Here is a 25,530-nt window from a genome sequence, read left to right as displayed (position 1 = left end):
GTGGCCAGGCAGCCTTCCTTCATTGAGCTCCATTCAGAAACAAATAGTAACATCTGAACAATGAGGCTGTTACTGCTAATGACCTGAGCTCTACCAGGACACATCTACCTAATAACAATGCACAATATAGGGTGATACCACATCAACATCACTGATGTGTAAACAACAACGGGAGTATTTGTTGCTGTTTACCACATGTTTAGAGTACATGTTACTCAGCCCATCACATGTCTTGAACAGGGATGTCTGTGAAGGTCTGTGTTAAGCTCATGCATGTAGGGTTTTCTTTTTAAATCAGGAGAAATGCAGAGATAGAATTATACAATGTGATAATTCAAAACAAAGTTAATATATGAGCTGATTTCTGAATTAGTGATACAATGGTGGTTGGTGGTATGATTACCTGTATTCACAGAAGGTGTCATCATGGATACCCTGGGACTCTAGGTCTGGATGAAGATCCTCTTTCTCCTTTACTGGTCGGAGAGAAAGATCAATGTTTAGGGTACCTTGAGTACAGTACAACATTCAATAAACAACTTTATACCATGTTAAAGACAAAGTAATGTTCTGCTAAAACACCTTACAAGTTCTCACACATTCCTGAGTACAACATACTCAGTGCTTGATGTCAGCAACATTTACAATATGAGTAACAACTGAATCCTAATTTCAAAAGGGAAAGCTAACTATCAGTGAAAGTGCAGGAGGTAGTGTTTAATGAATGCATCACAGAACAAAGCCCTGGGATTTAGACTGTCTTTCTGATATGATAGGCGATTAGCTGAGCTGAACCTGGCGCTCAATAAGTGAATAAAGATGAAAGGTACTGTAAATGACCCCCTATCCCCCACAGACAGGACTGGCATTAAGATCCCCACCGCTGGCATGTGACCATAACATTTACATATCTTCTGTGTATTCTGTGCATTCTATGTTTTGTTATTCAAATGCTGCATATTTCAAATATGCTGTATTTATTTAAATGTTATAAATATAAATGCATATGCTCCAATTAATTTAAGTTCTCATTATACTGTAAATATCAGCATTGAAATGTTGAACAGTGGTGTGATGTATATTTCTACTACTAATAATGTATCAGCTTAAATATGTCTATAATGGTGTCCAGAGTGATCATTTCTCTTTGGTAATAAAGACTCTAAATGGAAATATAATTATGCCTAGTGCAGTGATTTGTTAGCATTCATAAGGTGCAATGTGTGTGCGTGTGTGTGTTTGAGTACCTACCGGAATATTTCCCTCCTTTATTTCTGTTGACAAAGCAGGCGATTAACACCATGAGTGTGAGGAGAGCCGCGACACACATCAGTCCGATGAACCAGCCCTGGGTAGAGATTCCTTCATGGATGCTTGCCAGACCTGAGGAGAGAAGAAGAAACAACAACACTTTGACTTTGACTCTGCCTTTCATGAGGACACTTGATTGAATGTTTACATCGACAAAGTCTATTGGATGCAGAGGCAGCAGGTGATGTTGAAATGGAAGTGTACCAGTATTAATATTAAACAGCTAATCCCCTTGTCTAATTAATCAACTGAGGAGGTTGTTCAAATGGAATTCCTTTCACCAAGTCACAAAAAATATATCAAAAATCCTATTGACACAGAGAACCATGCATGATACCTTGAGACATGTTCAAGGACATTGGTGCACCGGCATACTTAATACAACTTCAATTGGTTATGGTGATTATGTGTGTAGGGATTTGACTGGGGGGTGGGAGAGCTTTTTCTTCTTTTCCAATAGCATCCCTGCTCACTTTAGCCCTGGTCCTGATTACATATTCAAAAATACTAGTATTATCAACCCAGTTGTTAGTCATAAGGTGCACAGTGTACACAGTCCCAAGCTCCAGCCCCTCAATCACGTGGAAAGTGTTAGAGGAGTTAACTGCCTCAGAGATATTCTAGTTACCTTTACCTAGGTGCACAATCAGGGAGGGTTAGTACTCATGGGAAGGGTTAAAGGGTTATCTACAGAGCGTTCGATGAAATAACTAAATAATAAATAATAATGTTTGCAAAGTTGTCACGAACTGAGGAACTAATATTCAACAGGGCAGTGATTGACAGACAGATGAAGGAGGAAGAGGGGAGACATGACAGAACAGGGTTAGTAAAGGATTAAGGACAGTACACACAAAAAACATGGATCTAAAGCTGGCCAGGGACTTGTTGATGAAGTCAATCCATTTGCTTATGCACATACAGTGCAGTATATATAGTCTAACATATGTGTCTCATGTTTAATACTACTGGAGGATATAGAATGAAGGCTTATCAATAACTGGCACATTTCCTGAATCACTTGAAATGAAATTGACAAAGGAAAAGGAAAGCCAAGGAAAGCCAGCAAAGCTGAAGAGAGTATGTGTCCATTGAAACATGCAGACTAAATGAACAATCCAAAACCCTGCTTATTGACCTTGCGTGTTCATTTTCTTAATACAACTGATTGCTATCGCTTTCAAATCACATAGATTGTGCTTCTCTCTACAACAGTATACATTTCGACGGAAATGTTGAATATCAGGGGTGAGCAGAAGTCCCTGTGCCTCACTGCAGCTTAACTCATGTACACAGCGATGCTGCATACATTAGACAATAACAGACTAATAAAGTCTCTGAAGACTGACACTCCAGGAAATCAAAGAACCACTGCAGCTGGAGGGAGGGTGAGAATAATGCACCACTTCAAATTGCAAGTTTGAAAAGAAAGGTTGCACAGCTTTGGTACGACAGGTCAACGGCAAACAATCCCCTTCATCTCCCTCAGGCAAACATGCAAATCTTCGACTGTGTCTCCTGCTCAGGTGTTTGCTCAGGTGATAATTCAGAACACAAGGACACCTGTGTCTGGGCTGCCCATCCCTGTGAGCACAAATGACACACCATGGGTAAAGCTGGTGTATGACTCTGTAACTATGGTAATTCCCATCATTTGCTTAGTATGATTATTCTAAGTGACAAAAAATATCCCAGGGCTTGGCGTGTCTGTCATTGCACTGCTCTGCCTGGTATTAAAGGCTGCAGAAAGCATCTGTTGCCACAGCAGGGAGCGCAGCCCTGGCCCTGCCACAACGCCTGCAAAATGGCTCTTCAAAGTCAGGGAGATCTTTTAAAGCTGAGCCCAGTACACTTAAATATTCTGATCTACAGCTATCAACAGTTTCCACTTATCCACTTATCTCAGTTTCCCCTAAATATCACCCTCTCTGTAAGAGCTCACACCTCCTGCTCCTCCTCCTCACTCGGCCTACATTTACTCCAGCTCAAATATTGCTACTGTATGGACATTTGCTTGTCCAACAGCACTGTTGTTGTTTCCTCAGTTGAAGGTTAAATGAAGGTGGCAGGTGATGGTTTGGTCAATATCTTGCTGTGTAAAGGAGGACTTTGGCCCAACAAATCAATTAGACATATGACAAATACACAGCAAGATATTGACCAAGCCATCACCAGACATTTCCATTTAACCTTTTTTAAACTACACTCACACCTTCAGGTATGGAATAGATTATTTATTTAACTAGGCAAATCAGTTAAGAATAAATTCTTGTTTACAATGACTGTTCCTAAACAGTGGGTTAACTGCCTGGTTCAGGGGCAGAACAACAGATTTCTATTTTGTCAGCTCGGGGATTCAATCTAGCAACCTTTCGGTTACTGGCCCAACGCTCTAACCACTAGGCTACCTGCCGCCCCTTAAAAAACAGGACTGTCTCTTAATGAGTTTGTTGAGGTGTTTGCGGGACTTTAACTCAACATCAATTCTTAAGCTAGTTTTTATTGATTGAAGTTAAGCTCAAAATAGAGAAGAGTATTTTTATCATATGGTATCACTAGAGTTTAGTGTTTTCACTACAGGTGGCTGGTGGCACCTTAATTGGGGAGGACAGGCTCATAGTAATGGTAGGTACGGAATGATTGAATGGTATCAAACACATCAAACACATGGTTTCCATGTGCTTGATGCTATTCCATTCTCATTTATTATGAGCCTTCATCCCCTCACCAGCCTCCTGTGGTTTTCACCTATGGCTATCATTGCCATATTGAACACAATTGGTTGTATGAATACCTATGTTGGAACGGGTGAACTTGGCCATATGGGAGACTGTAGTGCTTGGACATGAGGGGGAGGCAGACTGGCCTGAAAAGGAAGACATCTGAAGATTATTGTCTATTTTTTGAGTCAGGGAGCGGGAGCTACAGTCTACTGACTAATAAAACTTTTAGTACGCTACAACTACAGGTATAGTGGACTGATATGAATTTTTAGTCTACCGATATGTCTCATATAACAACTAGTCTGGGTGGTTACTACTACAGAGCAAATTAAATCAAATCAAGCTTTATTTATACCACACATTTCAGACAAGGAATGCAATGCAATGTGTTTCACAGGAAAAAACGAATACAAAACAATAAAAACAAGGCTGAAATATTTACTACACAACAAACAAAAGAATGAAAAAACTGAATGACTAAAAAGCACTCTAAGGAAAAAAAAAAAACGTATGTGCTTTAAGATCTCCTTTAAAAATGTCCACAGTTTCGGCCCACCTCAGGTTCTCTGGCAGGCTATTCCAGAGGCCGGGGGCATAATAACTAAAGGTATCCTCTCCATGCATCTTGGTCCTAGTCTTTGGGAAAGTTAAACGGCCAGTGCCAGAGGACCTGAGAGACCTACTGGGTACATAACTTAAAAGCATGTCTGACTTTTAATTGGGGTGCGCAATCGTGGCTTGAGCAATGAATACCATCAAACAACAAGCAAATAAGGTCTAATGTGTGGTTAGAGGTGATCATTGGTAATGATTTATACTACAGGAAGGGACTTTTCCTCTGATGAAACAAAGACGGCATCATTTTAACTTTTATTGACACTACAATATACAGCATATGCACGTCTGATAGCCTTCCTGTATGCTGTACCTAAAGCTTAATTTGATCCCTCTGTTTGTAATACGTGTGACATTGAGCCTAATGTTGTTGGAACAAAAGTCAATATTAATTTACAGATTCACTAATGAGACTGGATTCATATGAATTTATAAACGGGATCCTCATTACCATTGTTACTGCAGAGAAACCCACAAACTTTGTCTGAAAACAGCGGAGTCTGTATTGGTCTACTAATGAACGGAGGCATCAGAGTGCTCAGCGCTGATGGCAAGGGCACGCAACAGAGAAGGGCAATTATTCACAGATGAGGGGAGTATCTGCATCATCTTAGTTCCTTATTGGTGTGAAATATTATGTGTCTTAATGGTTGCTGACATCAGACTTGTTTTCTAAATGCCTGCTTGACCTAGTCAACCATGCAGGCAACTGGGCCAGGAGCTGCGTCTCCAAGATTCACCTCCCACCTGTATTTCAGCCCTTTATCCATATTCATGCACTCACAACTAGTTTATGTTAAAGAAACCGCATACAGTATAGCTTATAGAAATCATACTAACAGATATCAGAAGAATAGTCTTTGTCAGAAATGGAATGTGAGAGCTACAGTAGTACTCAAGTATCCACCAAGGATTTGATACCAATAATTGATGGATGACTCATGCAGAAATAAATCAATGTAGTTATTTTGCAGAGAATATACCTGTAGGGATGATTTCCATCAGTGTTAGACTACAGAAGTTGCTTTGTGCTGCACATAAACAGAAATCTACATACTGACAGTGGATACCACTGTGGAAACTGGTGAGGAGATGGAAAATAAGAAAGGAAAGCATTACCAAGCAGATACATGTATGGAAAGTGGTTTTAGCTTCCACACCACACAGTGAACGTATCATCAAGAAGATGGATACCCACCTGACGGGCACACATTATTATCAATTGCATAAGTTAAAAGCCTTACGTACTTCAGCATGGCACAGCAAGAACATGTGCTGACACCAACTGCAATATAAGCATGAAAAAGATGCAAAATGTTTCCCTACATAAATGTGATGGGAGATCCAATCATGTATATTAAGTAGATTACAACTCAGGGCCATCTCCGTCTTTCCTGAGTTTACAGGGTATATATTCAAAACAATACTACATTAGTCACTTTACCCCTATCTATACTATCTATACTGTATGTACAGAATGTATTCACAGCCCTTGACATTTTCCACATTTTGTTGTGTTACATCCCGAATTTAAAATGCATAAAAAATAAAAAAATAAATGTATTACTGGCCTATACACAATACCCCATAACGTAAAAGTGGAAATAGTTTTTCTAAATGTTTTAAATTCATAAAACATGAAAAGCTGAAATGTCTTGAGTAAATAAGTATTCAAGAACCCCTCTATTATGCAAGCCTAAATAAGTTCAGGATTAAAAATGTGCTTAACAAGTCAAATAATAAGTAGCATGCTTTAAAAAAGCAGACATTGAATATCCCTTTGAGCATGGTGAAGATATTCATTACAATTTAGATGGTTTATCAATACACCCAGTCACTACAAAGATACAGACGTCCTTCCTAACTTAGTAGCTGGAGAGGAAGGAAACCGCTCAGGGATTTCACTATGAGGCCACTCGTAACTTTGGAGCAGTTACAGAGTTTACTGTCTGTCATAGGAGAAAACTGAGGATGGATCAAAGACATTGTAGTTACTCCACAATAATAACCGAATTGACAGAGTGAAAAGAAGGACGCCTGAATACAAAGTGTTAATTTTGGGGCAAATACAATACATTACTGAGTACTAGGGTTGAATGGCGGGAACGGCGGGAACCCGGGTATCTAGATTTACCAGGATTTTCCCTCCCAAAACCACTATCTTTTCCCGGGATAACAGAGGAACCGGTAAAATATTATAAATTATTTTTATGAACAGCATGGCTTGAAATGGAACTATTAAATTATGTGCAATGTCTAAATCTGGCTTCTCTGCAGACTCTGCATGATGAATCAACGCTCAGGTTGGTGACAGACAGCCCATCTCAGTATGGAGTGCAATTCACAATGCATGTAGACCTGTTATCTCATCATGGTAACTTTTTTTCTTGTGACAGGTAGGCCTACATTTGTTCCAGCATTGCCTATACTACAGTAATATAAAGACCGAATGCACTTACTGACCGAATGTAATTTACTGTACCCATAATCATCTGGCTTTCGGGGGTCACCTTGTTTTTTAATTGTTAATGTCACATCTGCTCCTGCCACACCCCCTAGTGGACATCCGGTGTCACCTTGACCTGCAGCCACTTCTCCAGTACACACTCTCTCTCTCTCTCTCTCTCCCTCCCTTTCTGTTTGTTTGTAATTGTGTGGTTGGAGACAGGTGTGCTGGAGCCAGAGCGGATCCTCACCAGCTGCAACCCCTTCCATAATCAAGATCTCTACAAATACTCAGTCCTGCATCTTCCACTCTGCCAGATCGTAATCTCTGCTCAGTCAGTTTATGATTCTAGCTATTTATGATTATTCAAGACCCTGTTACCCTGCTGTGTCTGTTTCCCTGCCTGACGCTGTTTATCCTCTCACTACAGTTTTGCCGTTCTGACTCTGGCTCCTGGCTCCTGTTCCACATCTCACCAACCTGCTACCCTGTTCTGCATTCACCACACCACCACTCCATTGGATTCTCTCCGGACCTGTTTACCCTGTTCCAACCCAGCTCACTCCAACCTCAGCCTCCACATTAGTTTCCTACTACTCATCTGAGCTTCCCCAGATCTGCACTCCATATCCCCCTGTGTTACAATAAATACCTTAGTTTATTCATCCCTGTTTCTTGGTCTGAGTCTGCTCTTGGGTTCCCCTGTGCTGCTCCGCCTAACAGTAAAGTTTTGCACTTTTTTAATTTGCAGCTGCAGAGTTTTATAATAGCCTATCACTTGAATATCATTGCTTTAAATCACTGCACATATGAGCACTCTCTCACAGTCTTCCTCTCTCTCCATTAACACCATTCAAATGGCATCCAAAATAGACAATCCTGTTCTAGATTTATATATAGATGTCCTAGCCTAACTCTTTCAGGTAATAAATTCAATGCAGTATTAGCCTTATATTTAGCTCATTTCTGATGGGTTATGCATTATAAGCTTCTAACGTATATCCTCTGTCTCTTGCACAATACCCAAGCACCTGTGCTCCGCTGGCCTCTCTCCTTAACAAACACTCCTTAGCTCTTGGAGTCCCATGCAGGAAAAGCTAGACTAGAATAGCCTGCTGGACTTTTAGTTATTTATTTTTGCATTTCTTATACCAATAGACTATTCGAAGAGGGACGCAAGCTCTTTTTGCTGAATGTTAAATACAGCAGCCAATAGAACTCACGGATAGTTTGAAAGAGTGAATACGCTTTGGCGGTAAGCTATAGCAATTATTTATTCAGACCCTAACCATTCAATCTTTGTGACGTGAAATTAAAGCCTTCTGCATCTAATTCTAGTTCTATATTACTCAAGGATTTCATTAGAATGATGAAGATAAGGACTACGAAACATATTTCTATTAACTGTTGAAAGTGAGAAAGGAACAAAGCAACAATAGAGAAAAAGGAGGAAAGCTAATAACATTAGGGGAAATATTATGAAAGGTATATATACTACTTATACAAATAGGCTCTATTATATTTCAACGATATAATCAAATTTGCTAGCCTATACTTGTAACTTTGTATACTGCATGTGCTGCACCAGAATCACATGTTCTCTTCTGCTTTATCATGGTTTGAAAGATGTGCGTAATTCCAGTCCATATAATACAATACAGTAAAAGTTCACACTCAAAAATATTAGCCTACTGGAGCTAGATTAATTTAAATCCAGACATATTTATATGCTTTATAACGCTTTTGAATGACACTTCCGTTTTGGCGGGCACATTTGTAAAATACCAGGAAAATATTCAACCCTACTGAGTACTACTCTCCATATTTTCAAGCATAGTGGTGGCTGCATCATGTTATGAGTATGCCTCTAATGGTTAAGGACTGGGGAATTTTTCATGATATAAAAAAAAAATAGAATAGAGCTAATCACATGCAAGATCCTAGAGGAAAACCTGGTTCAGTCTGCTTTTCAGCAGACACTGGGAGATGAATTCATCTTTCTGCAGGACATTAAACTAAAACACAAGGCCAAATCTACACTGGAGTTCCTCACCAAGCAGACAGTTAATGTTCCTGACTGGCCGAGTTACAGTTTTAACTTAAAACTTCTTGGATATAGGGGGCGCCCTTTTAATTTTTGGATAAAACAACGTTCCCGTATTAAACAAGATATTTTGTCACGAAAAGATGCTCGACTATGCATATAATTGACAGCTTTGGAAAGAAAACACTCTGATGTTTCCAAAACTGCAAATATATTATCTGTGAGTGCCACAGAACTGATGCTACCGGCGAAACCAAGATGAAATTTCAAACAGGAAGTGCCCCAGATTTTGATGGGGCTGTGTTCCAATGTCTCCTTATATGGCTGTGAATGCGCCAGGAATGAGCTTACACTTTCTGTCGTTTCCCCAAGGTGTCTGCAGCATTGTGACGTATTTGTAGGCATATCATTGATCATTTTACACTACATCTACCAGGTGCTCGCTTGGTGTCCTCCGTCGCAATTATTGCGTAATCTCCAGCTGCGTGTATTTTTCCATTTGCTTCAGAGGAGAAACCCAACTGCCATGAATGATTTATCATCGAATAGATATGTGAAAAACACCTTGAGGATTGATTCTAAACAACGTTTGTCATGTTTCTGTCGATATTATGGAGTTAATTTGGAAAAAAGTTTGGCGTTGTAATGACTGAATTTTCTGGTTTTTTTCTTAGCCAAACGTGATGAACAAAATGGAGTGATTTCTACTACACAAATAATATTTTTGGAAAAACTGAACATTTGCTATCTAACTGAGAGTCTCCTCATTGAAAACATCCGAAGTTCTTCAAAGGTAAATGATTTTATTTGAATGCTTTTCTTGTTTTTGTGAAAATGTTGCCTGCTGAATGCTAGGCTTAATGCTATGCTATCTATCAATACTCTTACACAAATGCTTGTGTAGCTATGGTTGAAAAGCATATTTTGAAAATCTGAGATGACAGTGTTGTTAACAAAAGGCTAAGCTTGTGAGTGAATATATTTCTTTCATTTAATTTGCGAACGTTGCGTTATGGCAATGAGCTTGAGGCTATGATTACGCTCCCGGATACGGGATTGCTCGACGCAAGAATTTAATCTACTAAAAATCTATGGCAAGACCTGAAAATTGTTGCCTAGCAATGATGTCTACCAACAAAATGCTAGACATCTACCTCAATTACCTCGTACCCCTGAACATTGACTCAGTACTGGGACCCCGTGTATGTAGCCAAGTAATCGTTACTTCATTGTGTATTTACTCCTTGTGTTATTATTCTCTCTGCAATGTTGGGGAGGGCCCGTAAATTAACATTTCACTATTAGTCTGCTCCTATTATTTACAAAGCACGTGACAAAAAAAACATGATTTGATTTGACATTACTCCCACACACGGAGAAAGTATATTTATTTGGATTTCATACCATAATGGTGTTTTGTTTAGTAAATCAATCTAAACATGCATTCTTGCATTTAATTAATCCCAGAAGCCTGCTTACTGTGTTTGATTGAAAAGGATGCTATGTTTTGTTAACCATTTATATCAATTTACAAGCCCTTACTATTAGAGAGTACCCAAATCAATTATGACTATTGTTAGACAGAAGCTATGTGTGATGTGGCACCACAGTGCAGACCCTCCATTACACATTCAAGTGCACTTGCTTATTTTCATTAGATTCTAATCATCTTTGACTGGTGTCACCCCCTTATCTGCACTCCCAAAGACTCAGTTGAATTGAGCTTGGCCTGGTTCCGACAGAGTACATCTAACACTCCACTGAAGTAGAACTGACATAGAATTCATAAGATGAAAATGTTGTGTCATATGCATGAGCCAAACATTGCAATGGCAATCTACTTACTTTACCAATTCCTATATAATTATACAATACAGAAAATGTGCATTTTCCCTTGCTGAAGGCAATTCTCTTTTCCAGCCGTTTGTTTCATATCTCGCTTTCTCCTTCAAATCAATAAGCATTTGCTCTTTTATGACAATGATGAATGAAACCCCTTCTCACACCCTTATGATATTGTTTACCCACAAACATTACTTAGATGGAGATATGAAAAGCCTGGCAGTTGGAGCCAATATCACATTCCCTGAAATTCAATGAGCTAATACATTACTGAAATGGCTTGGTCATCTACAGTGTACAGGCTTGGTCATTTACGGTGTACAGGCTTGGTCATTTACAGAATACATCATCCCTCTAATACAAAGTCCTGCTACCACGTCTCGCTATTTCCCCCAACAATAAACCCATACCCCCCTTCCATTCTCAAAGGATTTCCTCCAGTATCCCCCTGCCACACCTCGGCCTGTGTGACTTACGTGCTTCAGGCGTGGTGGTGCTCTCCTTGCTGACCCGGGGCCCACAGCCCACCCTGGTGCAGGGGCGCAGGTAGAACTTGTATCTGCTGATAGCCTCCAGGTTCTGCAGGACCCACATGGTGGTGTCAGGGTTGCTGATATCCACAGTCTGCAGGACACCCACCTCCTCTGTGTCGTTGACTAAACACACACAGAGACTCGATTAAACGTGTCTTCATGTATTAATGGACACAAAGGATATCTCTGATACAGAAGGAAAAAATAAGCATTTGATTGATCATTTGAAAAGGACACTCATAATATGTTGTGGGTTTGGTAGATATAGGACCACATTGTGTGAGCATGTAATCATGGGTTGCATGTTTCGTCACAATGTTGTTTTGAATGTTTGTTTTGGACTGATGGCCAACTGAGCATTCTACTCAATGTATTGTCAATGAGCGCTGATAAAGATTGAATCAAAGGTGCATTAGAGTGGCTTAGAAATACAATGCCATTCAAAAGGAGGCAAATAATTACAAGGAAAATCTTTTTAATCATTTTGATGTTGCCAGGTTGGCTTTAGATGCAGTATAACGTTAGCTAGTTAGCTAAGATTGAGGGGAGGACACCGGATTTTAGCGAGCTACTGTTAGCATTGCTAGCTATTCTTGACAAACTTTGCTAGCTAATGACAACATTTCCATCTGTTTAAAGTAAATTTGATGACATGATAATGCTGGCAAAGTTGTTTCCTACTGAACATTTGACTACTTTAGCAATGTCGTCGTATTTCCAGGCACTATAGTGTAATTTAGGCTAAACAGTCGTTAGCCTTCATCCAGAATGACTGGGCTTATCACGACTTTAGGACACCACTATTCACAACAATGGCATGACACGACCGAGTGATGGAGGTGCAACCTGTGAACAACATCTGATTTGCATTGGTAGTTGGTTCTTCCTTCCCTAGAGATGGAACTGGCCATCAATCTAACAGTGTAGGTCCTGTGAAACCTGTGAAATATTAAGCTAGCAAATAACCTCTATGAAGCTGGGCTCAGCCCTGGAACAGCTTTGCAGCAGCTTTTCAATTCCTCTGCTGCTTCCTCTGGTGCATTATCTTTACCATTAACATCACTTCCTCCAAAACCACTCACTTCAAAAGAGTCCATCAGCTTTATCATGATTGCACAATGAAAACGTCCCTTCTTCTGAAATACAACATGACACTTTTGACCCTCTTGTGCAGCGGAAAAATCAAAAACCATTAGGGAGAGTTACTTTGCAAAGCTGTCTTTGAAATGTTTTAATCAGCCTCATCATTGTTATTGTTTCAGGCCAGGGAGGGACACACACATACACGTTATTGTTGTCCTGTGACTGTTTAATCTGGGTCGTTGGTTGTGACGAAGTCCCCGGTGGACAGGATGGGGTCAGTAACCAAGACCTTAAAAGGCCGTGACACGCTGGCCTTGGTCAGCGCTGCTGGTGCCGGATCACAACACACCACACAGGCCAGATACTGACCCCTCTCTCACCAAGGGGGTCATTCTACATTCATACTATCAATGAGTCACACTGGATATCCACTTCCATGCTTTCTGATGACATCCAATAATGCCATCCAATAACAGACGTTTAACATTTAGCTGTATTCAACCCTCATTCTTTTCTCCTTGAGGGTATTTTTCATCTGAGTATTTGTTCTCCATTTGATCATATTCTCATGCAACAACTTGTGAGATTTAAACCTGTGGATCTTCACTATCAAAGCTCTGCATGTATTTTCTCACATTTCTATATTAAGACAAACATTTCACACCAGCTGTAGGAGCTAAACTAGAGACTATCATTAACAAGCATTAAAACATGCACTGTAGCACCACTCATAAGCACAGCAATATATCATAGTGGTAAGATCAAGGAGTTGCTAGACATATTGAATGAAGGGAGCCTGGTGCATGTCAGACTGCAGGTTAACAGGGAAGTGGAAAGATTTGTACATACTCAGCTGATACTCTAGCAGGTATCCTGTAAGGACTCCGTTGGCCTCCAGAGGAGGTGCCCAGGTGAGAGTGACGGTGTGCTTCTGAACATCTGTGACCCTGAAAACTGGGGTTTTCTCTGGAACTGGGAAACAAACAAATATACAAGTAGTAAAAAGTGTTAACACAATAGCACAATAAGCTTGTGTCCAGATAGTTTATTTTCTTCTTCAGTTGCACAGTAGTGAATTAATATGTTCCATGGCACGCTCCTCTCCCCTCCTGTCTTACCTCCCTCTGGGGTTTTGAAGTTGACGGCGTGGCTACCTGGCCCATTGCCTCGCCTGTTGAAGGTCATGATGATGAGGCTGTACTCAGAGAAGGGCGTGAGCCCTGGTACCATGGCATGGTTCCGGTCCCCCGGGAATGTCAGAGTGTGTTTGTCCCCGTGAGTCTTCTTTGAGTCCAGCAGACTACGCAGCCGCCACCAGCTTATCTGACACCGCCATGACAGAAGGACACACAGTGTTATGAATCTAACAGATCGTATGTGAGAAAAGGACAATACATCCTGAATGGGGAAGGCTATAGTCTGGGTTATAGTATTTTGCGCTAGTGGCCTGTGTAAGGTAACAGTGCGCTGCCAGCGTTATGGAGACAAAGTGGAGTGAGAGGTCCAGGAGATCCAACGAGGTCAGAGTCTCTCCCTTTAAACTGTGTCTGAAAGTTTCAGGGCTGTTTTAAAGAATTACCCTGTAGCCTCCCAGATGTCCATGCAGCTTGTCCTTGTGAACACGCATCCAGCTGACCTTGACCAGCGAGTTGTTCATCACCTCCACCGCTACATCATCAGGAGCCGCAGAGGGGACTGCAGGGCCAAATACACTCACGTCACAGTCCATTCAGCCCGTACATGTGAAATATAAGCTCAGCTTTATGGTGAATGATCCACCAGATCATAATATATGTTTGGTATTGGCTGAGTTGAGTATTTAGATGCTTCAAATATATGCTTCTGTAAAATATGAATCTATAGATCAGTGACTGCATCTAAATAATGTGATGTACCACTTTCACAAGGTAGGAACTAGTGTGGGGCTCACTGCTATTACCTAAGCGATGATACCAGACAGTATGACAACAAAGTATTACGAAACCTCTAAAGGAAGACAAAACATTCTTAACAAGGTTGCTTTTTAAAAATCTATAACATTGTATTTGACCACCTGAGGTAACTTCCTGAGGGCAAGTCCAAAAGAAAGCTAAAGATGAAGATGGAAATATAAATAAATACAAACCAGCATGGAATGAAGTGGTTTATGACTTCTAAACGAGAGTTTTAGCTCAATAAAGCTACTACATGCATATCACACATTTCATCAGCTACTGCGGCCTTTTCAGAGAAAATAGTCTATATTTTAAAGACTATAGCCTACCATACACACAGCTGAATGGTACATACTGTACCGTATTATCCTTGTGCATTTCAATAGTATAATTATTGTGAAATACACATAGAAACTCTCTGTGTTTAAGTCACTCACAGTCTTCTCCAGAGTAGCCCGTCACCACTTTGGGTTCAGGTCCCCATCCGTGGTGGTTCCTTGCCTGGATCCTGATCTCATATGGCACAAACGTGGGAGTGTCCTTCACTACAAACGAGTGTCTCTTCACCACATGCTCCTGCCAGTCCTCCTCCACATGCTGTCTCTTATAACTCACCTTATATTCAAGGCCTGGCCCATTGTGTTCAATGGGGGACAATGGCTGCAAGAGTGAGGAAGGTAAGAATAACAGTAACACACAGATTATTAACATTATATAGGAACTTGAACAATTAAGCAAGGATTTCTTTATATGTCTTTCTTCATCTAGGCTATTGCAGGATTATAATGACAAGCCCATACACTTGGATCCTAACGAGGCTTTGATAATATAAAATCAGTAAAACAATTAGACATTTGACTGGGTGCTGGGCCCAGGCAGCTCTGAGCCACACCTCTGATATAAAGAGCAGGCTTCACAGATTGTAGAGAGATCTAGTGCTTTCATCACAATTGCCTGACCATGATGGGAAATAGAATAAGACACTATTATCCACAAAAGCAAATCATTAACAATGAGAGAGCTCATCAATTCAGGAGCTACATTACTCTGCAGGAGCAGGGAGATAATAAGTGGGGGTGAGATTAATGTTTTTACAATAAAGCTGAATTTATTACTGTACATGTAAGAAATCTTCTCTCCTCTCTTTTCACTTTCTAATAAAAGCACCACAATGAGCAGCTTTGATAGCAATCCAATTCACCATCAAAATAGCTCTTCTAAAGTTATAAATCAACAATATGAAATATCAACAGCATGGATATTTGATTCCTGAGGGATTCTTATTATAATTGCATGTACACTCTTAGAAAAAAGGGTTCCCAAAGGGTTCCAAAAGGGTTCTTCAGCTGTCCCTATAAGTATAGGAGAACCCTTTGTGGTTCTAGGTAGAACTCTTTTGGGTTCCATGTAGTGTGTCTAACATGGAACTCAAAAGGGTTCTACTTGGAACAAAAACAGTTTTACTTGGAACCAAAAATGGTTCTTCAAATGGTTCTTCTATGGGGACAGCTGAAGAACCCTTTTAGGTTCTAGATAGCACCTTTTTTTCTAAGAGTGTACACTTTCTCTTTGAATGAAGAGAGTTTTTGATTTCCACAAAAATGTTACTCCTGTGAAATATTCAGTATTCAGAGAGGTGCATACGTATTCAGGGAAGGTACAGTATATTGAAGGAACCACATTCTGTTTCTTACCTCCCAGTTGATATCCATTTCATGTGGCAAATGACCTTCAATTTTGATATTTTCAGGGTTCTTGTCAGGGGCTGGTGAGAGAGAAGAAATATGGATTTTGGCAGAAATCTCCTGTGAAATGTGCACATAAGAGACCTTGGTATCAACAAGAGTGGAATCAATTATCTCAGATGATGAGTGTTTTAAAGTTCAACGAGCAGTGCAGGCAGCTCTGGTGGCCTGTACGGTGATATGAGGAGGAGGACAAGGCAACATGAGTGGAGGAATTCCTACCTGTGGGAGGGGTCTTGTATCTCTCTGTGGGCTCACTGGGGCGCCCTCTGCCCACTGTGTTGACTCCAGACACTCGGAAGCGATAGTTGACATGTCCGTAAAGTTTGAGGACTGCCGAGCCGTGATTTCCAGGAACTCTCTGAAGCTCTCTCCAGGTCCCTGGCTCCCACTGGCTCTCCTCATACTCAATAATGAACTCTGTTGACAGGGTGAGACACACAGACCAGTCCCCAATCTGCCCAAGCCCTTTGCCAAAGGGGCTGTTTACCTAACAGCCAGCAATGCAGCAAACTATTCAGACCCTGCACTGAGCAGGATACTTGCTCCAAAAGATTAAACTACTAATTTGTATTGGGATGTTGACATGAGACTAACACAATGATAAAGTACTAATTCAATTTTTCTTAGTAAATATGTGCCATGTTATTGTCAGTGTATACTGTATACTACAGGCCTGATGCTCCAACATGCATGCATATTGTGTTTGCTGTGTTTGAAGAGCCAGGTGGATGACCAGACTATTACCAGTGGTTGAGCTGTTGTGGTCCTCCCCAGGGATCCATTTGAGCTTCACACTTCTGCCCTTGTGTTCAGATAGCACCAAGTTCTCAGGTGCATGTGGGATGTCTGGAAAACACCACCACCACAACAACATTGCTTTGATAACACACAAAGACAGGGAATCCTCTGGAGTGGAAAAGGACTGAGGAAAAACATTTGAAGCAGAAACTGACCAATTGAGAAGAAAGAAAGTGAAAACTATGATGCAGTAACGTAGTCATAGACATCTAATGCCTGCGTTTCAAACTCATAAAAGACACACCCTCGTCCACTTATCCTCGCCTTATGCCCTTGGGGGAATCCCCCTCACCGTCCTGTACGTCAGTCCAAACGATTAGCCAAACAAGGGAAGTTTGCAACGTAAGCCCCTCAGCCCTCGTTTTTGATCGAGTTTGCAAGTGTACTATTATGTTCACTTCGAGGCCTGAAACACCCCATAATTCAATTCGCGATGATTGTACATCCACTAAGAAAAGTCAGCCGAAACTTAAAACCCCAACGTCAATATGGACAAGTTAACACACAAGTGTAAGTAAAGAGCAATGTAAAAAGGTTAGAAAGTGTGCTACTAATGCACATGACGACACAAACACGTCTCGTAAAAGTAATGATGTTTTTGTTTGGTTAACTTTTGGAAATTGTATAAATATATTTGTATATATTAAGTTATAAGTTCCAGCTAGGCAGGCAAATGTTAGTTAGCTAATTATTTTGGTAGCTATAATACGGTAGATGTATATTAATAATGATATAGTTAATATAAGTAGACATGCAATCATAATTGACTGTAGCGCATACAGTATATAGCACCCACAAGCTACCGGTGGCTGAAAACACAAACATTGCGGGATGAACGAGTGACGAATTTCTGGACAAGGGCGGTCCATTATAAAAATCATTCCTTCCTCCCTCGCCCCTTGTCCTGCAAGTGTACAGTATACTCGTCAGACGTCATGATACGTCATCAGAAGTGTCTACTCAATTTGAGGGCTGAGGGGATAGAGTGTGTCTTTTAAGTGTTTGGAATGCAGCCATTGTTTTTTGAAAAGGAATCAAACAATGTAAATGCATTTTACTGTAAATGCAAAGCCAAGGTCTGAATCTGAAGACATGTGTAATCATGTTCTGCTCTGAGTACTATGCCATGGCACGCTTGGCTTCATCATACGGTATGGATCCATACTGTGACATGCATTTCTATTGTGCTGGGTGTCATAGAGCCTTTAGGTCTGAGCAGGCTTTGATATATTTGACATATTTTGCTCACCCAGCACCATGAGTAGTGCAGAGGCAGTGTCCTGATCCATTGGAGTTCTGGCCACACACTTGTACATGCCCTGGTCTCTGTGGCTGACGTTGACAATCTGCAGTATACCATCCTCTATGAAATATCTATCGGCAGAGAAAAAGAGAGACAACCTATTGATCTGTGCCATCTAAAAAGCAAGTGAACTTTCCTGCTAGGCTTATATACGTAACACCACAAGAGAGGCTTATCTTACCCAGAATTCTCTGTGTGGTTTAGTGCTATCTCCATATCGTCTTTTTCCCACACAATCTCAAAGTCGCCACTGAATGAGTTGTCGTACACCGCCAGGCAGGAGAGCTGGGCTGTGGTTCCTATTAGGACCTGCAAGTCTTCCGGGGCCTGGAATATCTTTGTGGGATCTTGGATAGTTCAAACACACAACTGTATATGTAAAGGTTTATGTTTAGGACCGAATGTTTTCTGACTACGTGACTGAAGCAGGGAAAACTAGGTAAGACAGTTTTCAGGTCACATAGTTAGAAAAAACACATGGTCCTAGACTAGGGTGTTTAAAAAAATGCTTTATTTTATTGAGTTGTATACCTTTAACATCCAGTAAGGCAGTGATAGCAGACGTCCCTTCAGTATTCTTGGTGTAACATGTGTATTGGCCCATGTCCTCTTTTTCCACATTATAGATCTCCAATGATCCATTCTGGTGAACTGTAAACCTTGGTCCCTCCAAAGATCCTGTGGAGTCCTCCTTGTTCCTGTAAAACATTCAAAGCAATCAATTAAAGTCTCCACTTGCGATTAAATTTAATTACAGAAGAATGTTTTTGAGCACATCACAAGATAAAAAATGTTTCATTAAAGTTATTGTGTATGTGTAAGATGCTTTCTTTCTGTATATTTCCTCAATAAACAGTGGATCACCAACCGATAAACAGATTCTGTACACATAACTATCTCTTGACACGTTGATATCTACTGCTCTCTACTGGCCTCTGAGAGGACTGTTTGGAGCTGGACTTGCCTGGTATTGCCTGGGTGCCAATGATGACATCACATGACAGCAATAGCAGAATGAGCTGGGTAAAGCCCATGCTGATCTGGGACCAGGGTTAGGGAGAGTCTACTCACCAGGTAACAGCAGATGGTGGAGAACTGAACACCTTGCAGTGCATCACTATAACCTTCCCCTCCACCGCTGAATACTCCAGACCTTCCTCTGTCAGGATCATGGGAGGCAGATCTGTGGGGAGAGACATCCCAGTGAGTGATTCAGGGTTTGGGATACGAATGAGATATGAAGGGATTTAAGTGTGGTCCTCCAATTGAACAGACTACTTCTTCCAGTATTTGGCTATAAAGAGTTAATACTAAAGTCAATTAAAATTTGAGAGCCAAAATGTTAAGGTGAAAATGTTGTCATCCTTCTTTGTTAATTACCATTTATTTTAAAAGAATGGCTGGACTGTCAATGAAAATAGAAAAAATGAAAACATAGAATAATGAGCGCTAAATTTTAAATAAATGCGTCTTATCATTCCTAGCCAAAACATCCTGTGTCTGTCTCACTTCATGGAAGCTGTGATTTTGCACCCAGAAACAGACCAGTGACAAACTCCAGACATTTCTGAAAAGCCAAAAAGAGCAAATAATTTCTTATCGGCTCTTATAAAAGCAGCACATGTTAGTGTTATGGCATTGAATTCTGAATTGACTGGAGAAATGGGTTAGCATATAAATGCCTGGGAGCATGCGGAGTGAATCACAGGGGATGTGGGTGGGTAATCCTTATGGAGGACCGTGGTGCTCAAACATTCCTTTACCATGGCCCATGGGCTGCAGAGTAGAGACCGTGCCAGAGCTGTCTCTCAAACCAGACACAACACCACTCACAGACCATCTTCCACCGCCTAACGCCAATGTCTGGCAATTACAGAGAAACAGATGCTGCCCGTTCTATTGCCAAGCAACCAGTTGGATTCTTTACTGCACTTTCCTTGCCATACAATTTCATACTTAATAATGGGTAACTATAAATAGATGGGCGCATCTGGTTAAACAGAGTGATTAAGACTGAGATTTAGCAACTATTTATTTGTAACCAATAAAACATAAAGCCTCAGATGAAAGTAAAGGCTATTTTCAGAGGTGGAGATTAAAACCAGTGAAGCCCCATAAACTTACTCATGATCATGATATTGGCATTGGCTAGCAGGGTTCCATGTCTGTTGGAGGCCTCACATTGGTAGACGGCACTGTCAGTCGAGTTGGCTTTGTGCAAGACAATTTTGTCATCAAACTCTTTTCTGTTAGATGCTGGGACCTCTGTAATAAACAATGAAATCCATTAACTGTGCACCAATAGAAAGTCCTGGAGATGCATGTCTTGTTGAGGTACACTGAGAACATACCCTCAATAGGCTTTCCATTCACCATCCATTGGATGGTGGGCTGAGGAGTGCCCGTGGCGGAGCAATTGATGAGCACATCTGAGCCAATCATACTAAGCTGGCTCTCAGGCTCAGACACCCACTGAGGAGGCTCTGGAAAGACCAACATCAAAGACAGACATAAAACATCTGCAACCAGGGAGGGAACCAGGCCACAGTTTACACATCTCAATAAATGCCTAATTTTTTTGTTTTACATGGAAATCACAAAATACTTGATTGTGTTATCTTACCACCCAGAGACAGTTCTGAAATTGTGACTTTTTGATGCCCTCTTGAAAAGCAGTTTGTTCAATGTACCATAGATGGCACTATTTCTCATGAAAATGTGTTACTATTATGAGGTATCTTCCTACAGTAAAACCTAAATGCAGTTTAAGTTATACAGCATATTTTTCAGATACACACACATACCTTCCACTGATACGTCAAAGTAGTGGACGGCCATTCCATGGATGTTCGTAGCCTTACACATGTACTTCCCCTTGTCATCTTCATCAACCTGGTCAATGCTCAGGAGTTTCCCATGGTTCTCTATTGTTACTCTATCAGGCAGCCTGTGGTCTATCTTCAACCACTCAATCATGGGAGTTGGACTGAATGAAAGAAGAGGGGCAGTGAAATGTTGTATGAGCAGGTTGTTGAAATTGCTTTACATTCAGTGGCATGTACAGCAGATATCATGTTGAAGCAGTCCTTGGTAAAATACAGAGGTAGGTTTACTTACAAGCCCTCTGCAATGCACTCCAGTAGTAGCTCATCACCTTTCACCAGCTGTGTCTCCGACTTGACACCAGAGGGCATCAGAAGACTTGGTTTTCTCTCCATGATTGAATTGGCTTTGAGAATGGAACAGAAACAATCAGTGTTTTATGCTTAGTTAGTGAAACTGGTAAATACTAAAGTGATTTTTCAAAGAAGGCAATGAAAGGGTCGCTTGAACTGCTAACCTACAACACAGTCTTTGGATCCTCAAATAACATTCTATGGAAAAATGGGTGTTGTAGACTGATATACAGTGAGGGAAAAAAGTATTTGATCCCCTGCCGATTTTGTACGTTTGCCCACTGACAAAGAAATTATCAGTCTATAATTTTAATGGTAGGTTTATTTGAACAATGAGAGACAGAATAACAAAAAAATCCAGAAAAACACCCATTTTAATGAGGGAAATAAGTATTTGACAGCTCTGCAAAACATGACTTAGTACTTGGTGGAAAAACCCTTGTTGGCAATCACAGAGGTCAGATGTTTCTTGTAGTTGGCCACCAGGTTTGCACACATCTCAGGAGGGATTTTGTCCCACTCCTCTTTGCAGATCTTCTCCAAGTCATTAAGGTTTCAAGGCAGACGATTGGCAACTCGAACCTTCAGCTCCCTCCCGAGATTTTCTATGGGATTAAGGTCTGGAGACCGGCTAGCTTCATCTTGAGCCACTCCTTTGTTGCCTTGGCTGTGTGTTTTGGGTCATTGTCATGCTGGAATACCCATTTACGACCCATTCTCAATGCCCTGGCTGAGGGAAGGAGGTTCTCACCCAAGATGATGATACATGGCCCCGTCCATCGTCCCTTTGATGCGGTGAAGTTGTCCTGTCCCCTTAGCAGAAAAACACCCCCAAAGCATAATGTTTCCACCTCCATGTTTGACGGTGGGGATGGTGTTCTTAGGGTCATAGGCAGCATTCCTCCTCCTCCAAACACGGCGAGTTGAGTTGATGCCAAAGAACTCCATTTTGGTCTCATCTGACCACAACACTTTCACCTAGTTGTCCTCTGAATCATTCAGAATCATTCAGACTTCAGACGGGCATGTATATGTGCTTTCTTGAGCAGTGGGACCTTGTGGGAGCTGCAGGATTTCAGTCCTTCATGGCGTATTGTGTTACCAATTGTTTTCTTGGTGACTATGGTCCCAGCTGCCTTGAGATCATTGACAAGATCCTCCCGTGTAGTTCTGGGCTGATTCCTCACCGTTTTCATGATCATTGCAACTCCACGAGGTGAGATCTTGCATGGAGTCCCAGGCCGAGGGAGATTGACAGTTCTTTTGTGTTTCTTCCATTTGCGAATAATCGCACCAACTGTTGTCACCTTCTCACCAAGCTGCTTGGCGATGGTCTTGTAGCCCATTCCAGCCTTGTGTAGGTCTACAATCTTGTCCCGGACATCCTTGGAGAGCTCTTTGTTCTTGGCCATGGTGAAGAGTTTGGAATCTGATTGATTGATTGCTTCTTTGGACAGGTGTATTTTATACAGGTAACAAGCTGAGATTAGGAGCACTCCCTTTAAGAGTGTACTCCTAATCTCAGCTCGTTACCTGTATAAAAGACACCTGGGAGCCAGAAATCTTTCTTATTGAGAGGGAATGTAACTTACCTGGACTGCTACTTGAGTCATTGTTGGAATTTTCTGAAATGAAGGTGGGTAGTAACATATGAAAATGTACAAAGCATCCATAGAACAAAAGTGACACACAATGCTGTGGTTTAAATTAATTAAAACATCAGTGGCATCAAGAGCATGGCAAATACAACTTTGAAGATCCTGTTGGATATTGGGAATGTTCTTAATCATATACATGATCATAATGACAAATGCATTGGATCAGAGCTTGATCAGAGCTTGAGACCATTATGGTGATCAAAACAAAGCCTTTTCCTAACCATAACAAGCTCCTTGCTGTAACTGAGATCATAAATAAACGTATTCACAGTCTTTTAGATTGATACCTACTGCTCTTGACTATGACAGACATGGCATTCTTCTGTACAATGGTGCGTATCTTGGGAAAGGCAGCGAAGCAGCAGTAGTCTCTGTGGCTGTCCTTCTCCAGAGCATTAGAGAAGAACAGGTCGCCGTTCAGACCCATGGACACCCTGTCATCCTGCTCTATGTGCTGAAGGCCTGAGAAGGTGAAAAAAAAATTACTCAAATGTGGTTTTTAGCTATTGTGCATCAATAAAACTGCAGGTGTCAACACAAAGGATTTGACATGAATCAGACAGGCCTCTCTCCAGGGCGTGTCAGGGTGTCAGGTCTGGGAAGCCATTAGTCACTTACCGATGGTCATCCAATAGATCTGTAAAGGAGGGATTCCTTTAGGAGGGTTACACTCCAGAATGACAGGCTGACCCTCCTCCACCTCAATGGGATCAATCTTCTCCTTAGGAAACTTCGGTACATCTAACCCCCAAAAATAAACAAAAGTTTACAATGATTTGTCAGTCATTTAGTGTAGTTGCCTTTTTCTCCAGCAGGTGGCAGTACTATGATACTAGTGTTTTGTGTTGGTTGTGTGTGAAGGTGCTTGTATTGAGCCAGTGAATTGGATTTTACAGCATCTTCTTTATATATTGGCTTGCAGGAAAAAAATAGACGTCATTACTACTGTTGTGCTTCTTGTCAGCCACCCTGAATGGTTGAAGCATGGACAAATTTAGTCACAGTTCCCCTCTGTCTGGATTTCTTTGAAGATGTATGTACTATGCTTTGGAACTAAATGAAAAATGTATCAAGTGAAATGATGGAGATGCTAGATCAGTCTCCCTTCTGCCACACAGTCCATATGGGTAGATGCAACTGGGTGTGGAATGTTTTGAAGGTTCAATGACTTTCTGCCATGGCCAATACAACAAACAGCTCACAATTGAGCGACACATTGGATTCCAGGACCTGAATCACTTTGAAATAATTGTAATGGAGCACCACAGAGCTTAGGGATGCTACTCACGGGGCACAACAAACTCAACCTCCTCTGTTATGGCTGTCCCTAGTTTATTCGAGGCATAACAGCGGTAAGTTCCCTGGTACTCTGTGAGGTTCCCAGTGTTGGGGATCACAAACGTCCCCGAGTTTTTCTCCTTGATCAGCCTTGGGTCCTGGTAAGGGTCAAACTCTTCCCCATTTTTCGTCCACCAGAATCTACAAAATCAACAGTTCAATCAGCCACTGATAACATTCAAAATAAACCTTGAAAATGTCAAATGTGTTTCAGCCAAATGTACACAGTGTGTTCAGTGTCCAATGTTGGCACTCACAGTATGTGCAAGACTTCACACCATGAAATCAAACAGCCAAAAACAAGTTGACATGCCAAATCGATGGCCGGTGGTAGGCTGTCTGTTGGGCTGCTAACGAGCTCTCCTGGGTAGTCCCTCTCCCATCTGCTGGGTATGGAATGGTAGAGTAGGATACTCATTACTCACTCTGGCTTGGGGTTCCCTTTGGCTTCACACGTCATGGGGAAGCTCTCATCGAAGGGGAAGGCGATCAGAGAGCTGGGGGACGCCTCTGTGATGGTGGGCAGCTGCTCAACTGGACAACAAACAACAGGGACAACACCTTAATGAAGAAAACTCCAAATACCTACTGCAGGTTTATTATAGCATCATCTCTCACTCTAGTATTAGGTGTTAGGGGATGATTAGTTTCCATTATGATGATATTTTCTTTTCCAATAGTTCTATTTCACAGTGACATCCTGTTTGAACCTGTTCTGCTTTGTCCATGCTTTCTTGTTTAAGTGATATGTGTTAGACATATACTACACAACTACAGATATCAGCAACAGTAAAACTAGCATCATGAGGTCAGGCCAGTAGGACCAGTGGTGCAGGTTAACACTACATGCCACTAAGTGGGTGAGAGTTCAAGACAATCCAATTCTAAGATGTTGATTGTGTGAATAAATGGAGATGCAGATCGTTCACGAGATGACCACATGGTACAGCTGCTGTGTTGCTGACCACTGAGCCAAGA

The 25,530-nt window shown here is 41.2% G+C and overlaps 2 protein-coding genes across 7 annotated transcripts in view; one reads left to right on the top strand and one right to left on the bottom strand.

The window, feature by feature from the left end:
* Positions 1 to 25,530, top strand: part of LOC110494603 (E3 ubiquitin-protein ligase PDZRN3-B) — a 562,549-nt gene that overhangs the window by 9,438 nt on the left and 527,581 nt on the right. The window lies entirely within an intron of this gene.
* LOC110494606 (neural cell adhesion molecule L1-like protein) overlaps positions 1 to 25,530 on the bottom strand; it is a 92,848-nt gene that overhangs the window by 2,080 nt on the left and 65,238 nt on the right. For all 5 annotated transcript variants that reach the window (XM_021569822.3, XM_021569826.3, XM_021569827.3 and 2 more), the window contains 23 exons: positions 24,978 to 25,086; positions 24,503 to 24,693; positions 23,833 to 23,955; positions 23,506 to 23,676; positions 23,149 to 23,181; positions 21,498 to 21,609; positions 21,185 to 21,366; positions 20,732 to 20,863; positions 20,505 to 20,645; positions 19,452 to 19,563; positions 18,912 to 19,078; positions 18,562 to 18,727; positions 18,327 to 18,451; positions 17,024 to 17,125; positions 16,499 to 16,696; positions 16,226 to 16,296; positions 14,969 to 15,191; positions 14,177 to 14,292; positions 13,716 to 13,920; positions 13,447 to 13,569; positions 11,458 to 11,637; positions 1,252 to 1,383; positions 404 to 476 (listed from right to left, as the gene is read on the bottom strand). In XM_021569822.3, the coding sequence (XP_021425497.3) occupies positions 404 to 476; positions 1,252 to 1,383; positions 11,458 to 11,637; positions 13,447 to 13,569; positions 13,716 to 13,920; positions 14,177 to 14,292; positions 14,969 to 15,191; positions 16,226 to 16,296; positions 16,499 to 16,696; positions 17,024 to 17,125; positions 18,327 to 18,451; positions 18,562 to 18,727; positions 18,912 to 19,078; positions 19,452 to 19,563; positions 20,505 to 20,645; positions 20,732 to 20,863; positions 21,185 to 21,366; positions 21,498 to 21,609; positions 23,149 to 23,181; positions 23,506 to 23,676; positions 23,833 to 23,955; positions 24,503 to 24,693; positions 24,978 to 25,086 (3,187 nt within the window). The remainder of the gene's footprint in view (positions 1 to 403; positions 477 to 1,251; positions 1,384 to 11,457; positions 11,638 to 13,446; positions 13,570 to 13,715; positions 13,921 to 14,176; positions 14,293 to 14,968; positions 15,192 to 16,225; positions 16,297 to 16,498; positions 16,697 to 17,023; positions 17,126 to 18,326; positions 18,452 to 18,561; positions 18,728 to 18,911; positions 19,079 to 19,451; positions 19,564 to 20,504; positions 20,646 to 20,731; positions 20,864 to 21,184; positions 21,367 to 21,497; positions 21,610 to 23,148; positions 23,182 to 23,505; positions 23,677 to 23,832; positions 23,956 to 24,502; positions 24,694 to 24,977; positions 25,087 to 25,530) is intronic.

The sequence above is a fragment of the Oncorhynchus mykiss genome, chromosome 17 (genome assembly GCF_057628025.1).
Source record: "Oncorhynchus mykiss isolate SJ-2025 chromosome 17, ASM5762802v1, whole genome shotgun sequence".
NCBI classification, from domain to species: domain Eukaryota; kingdom Metazoa; phylum Chordata; class Actinopteri; order Salmoniformes; family Salmonidae; genus Oncorhynchus; species Oncorhynchus mykiss.
The sequence above is the reverse complement of the archived record's forward strand: the minus strand, read 5'-3'. Positions and strand labels throughout refer to the sequence as shown.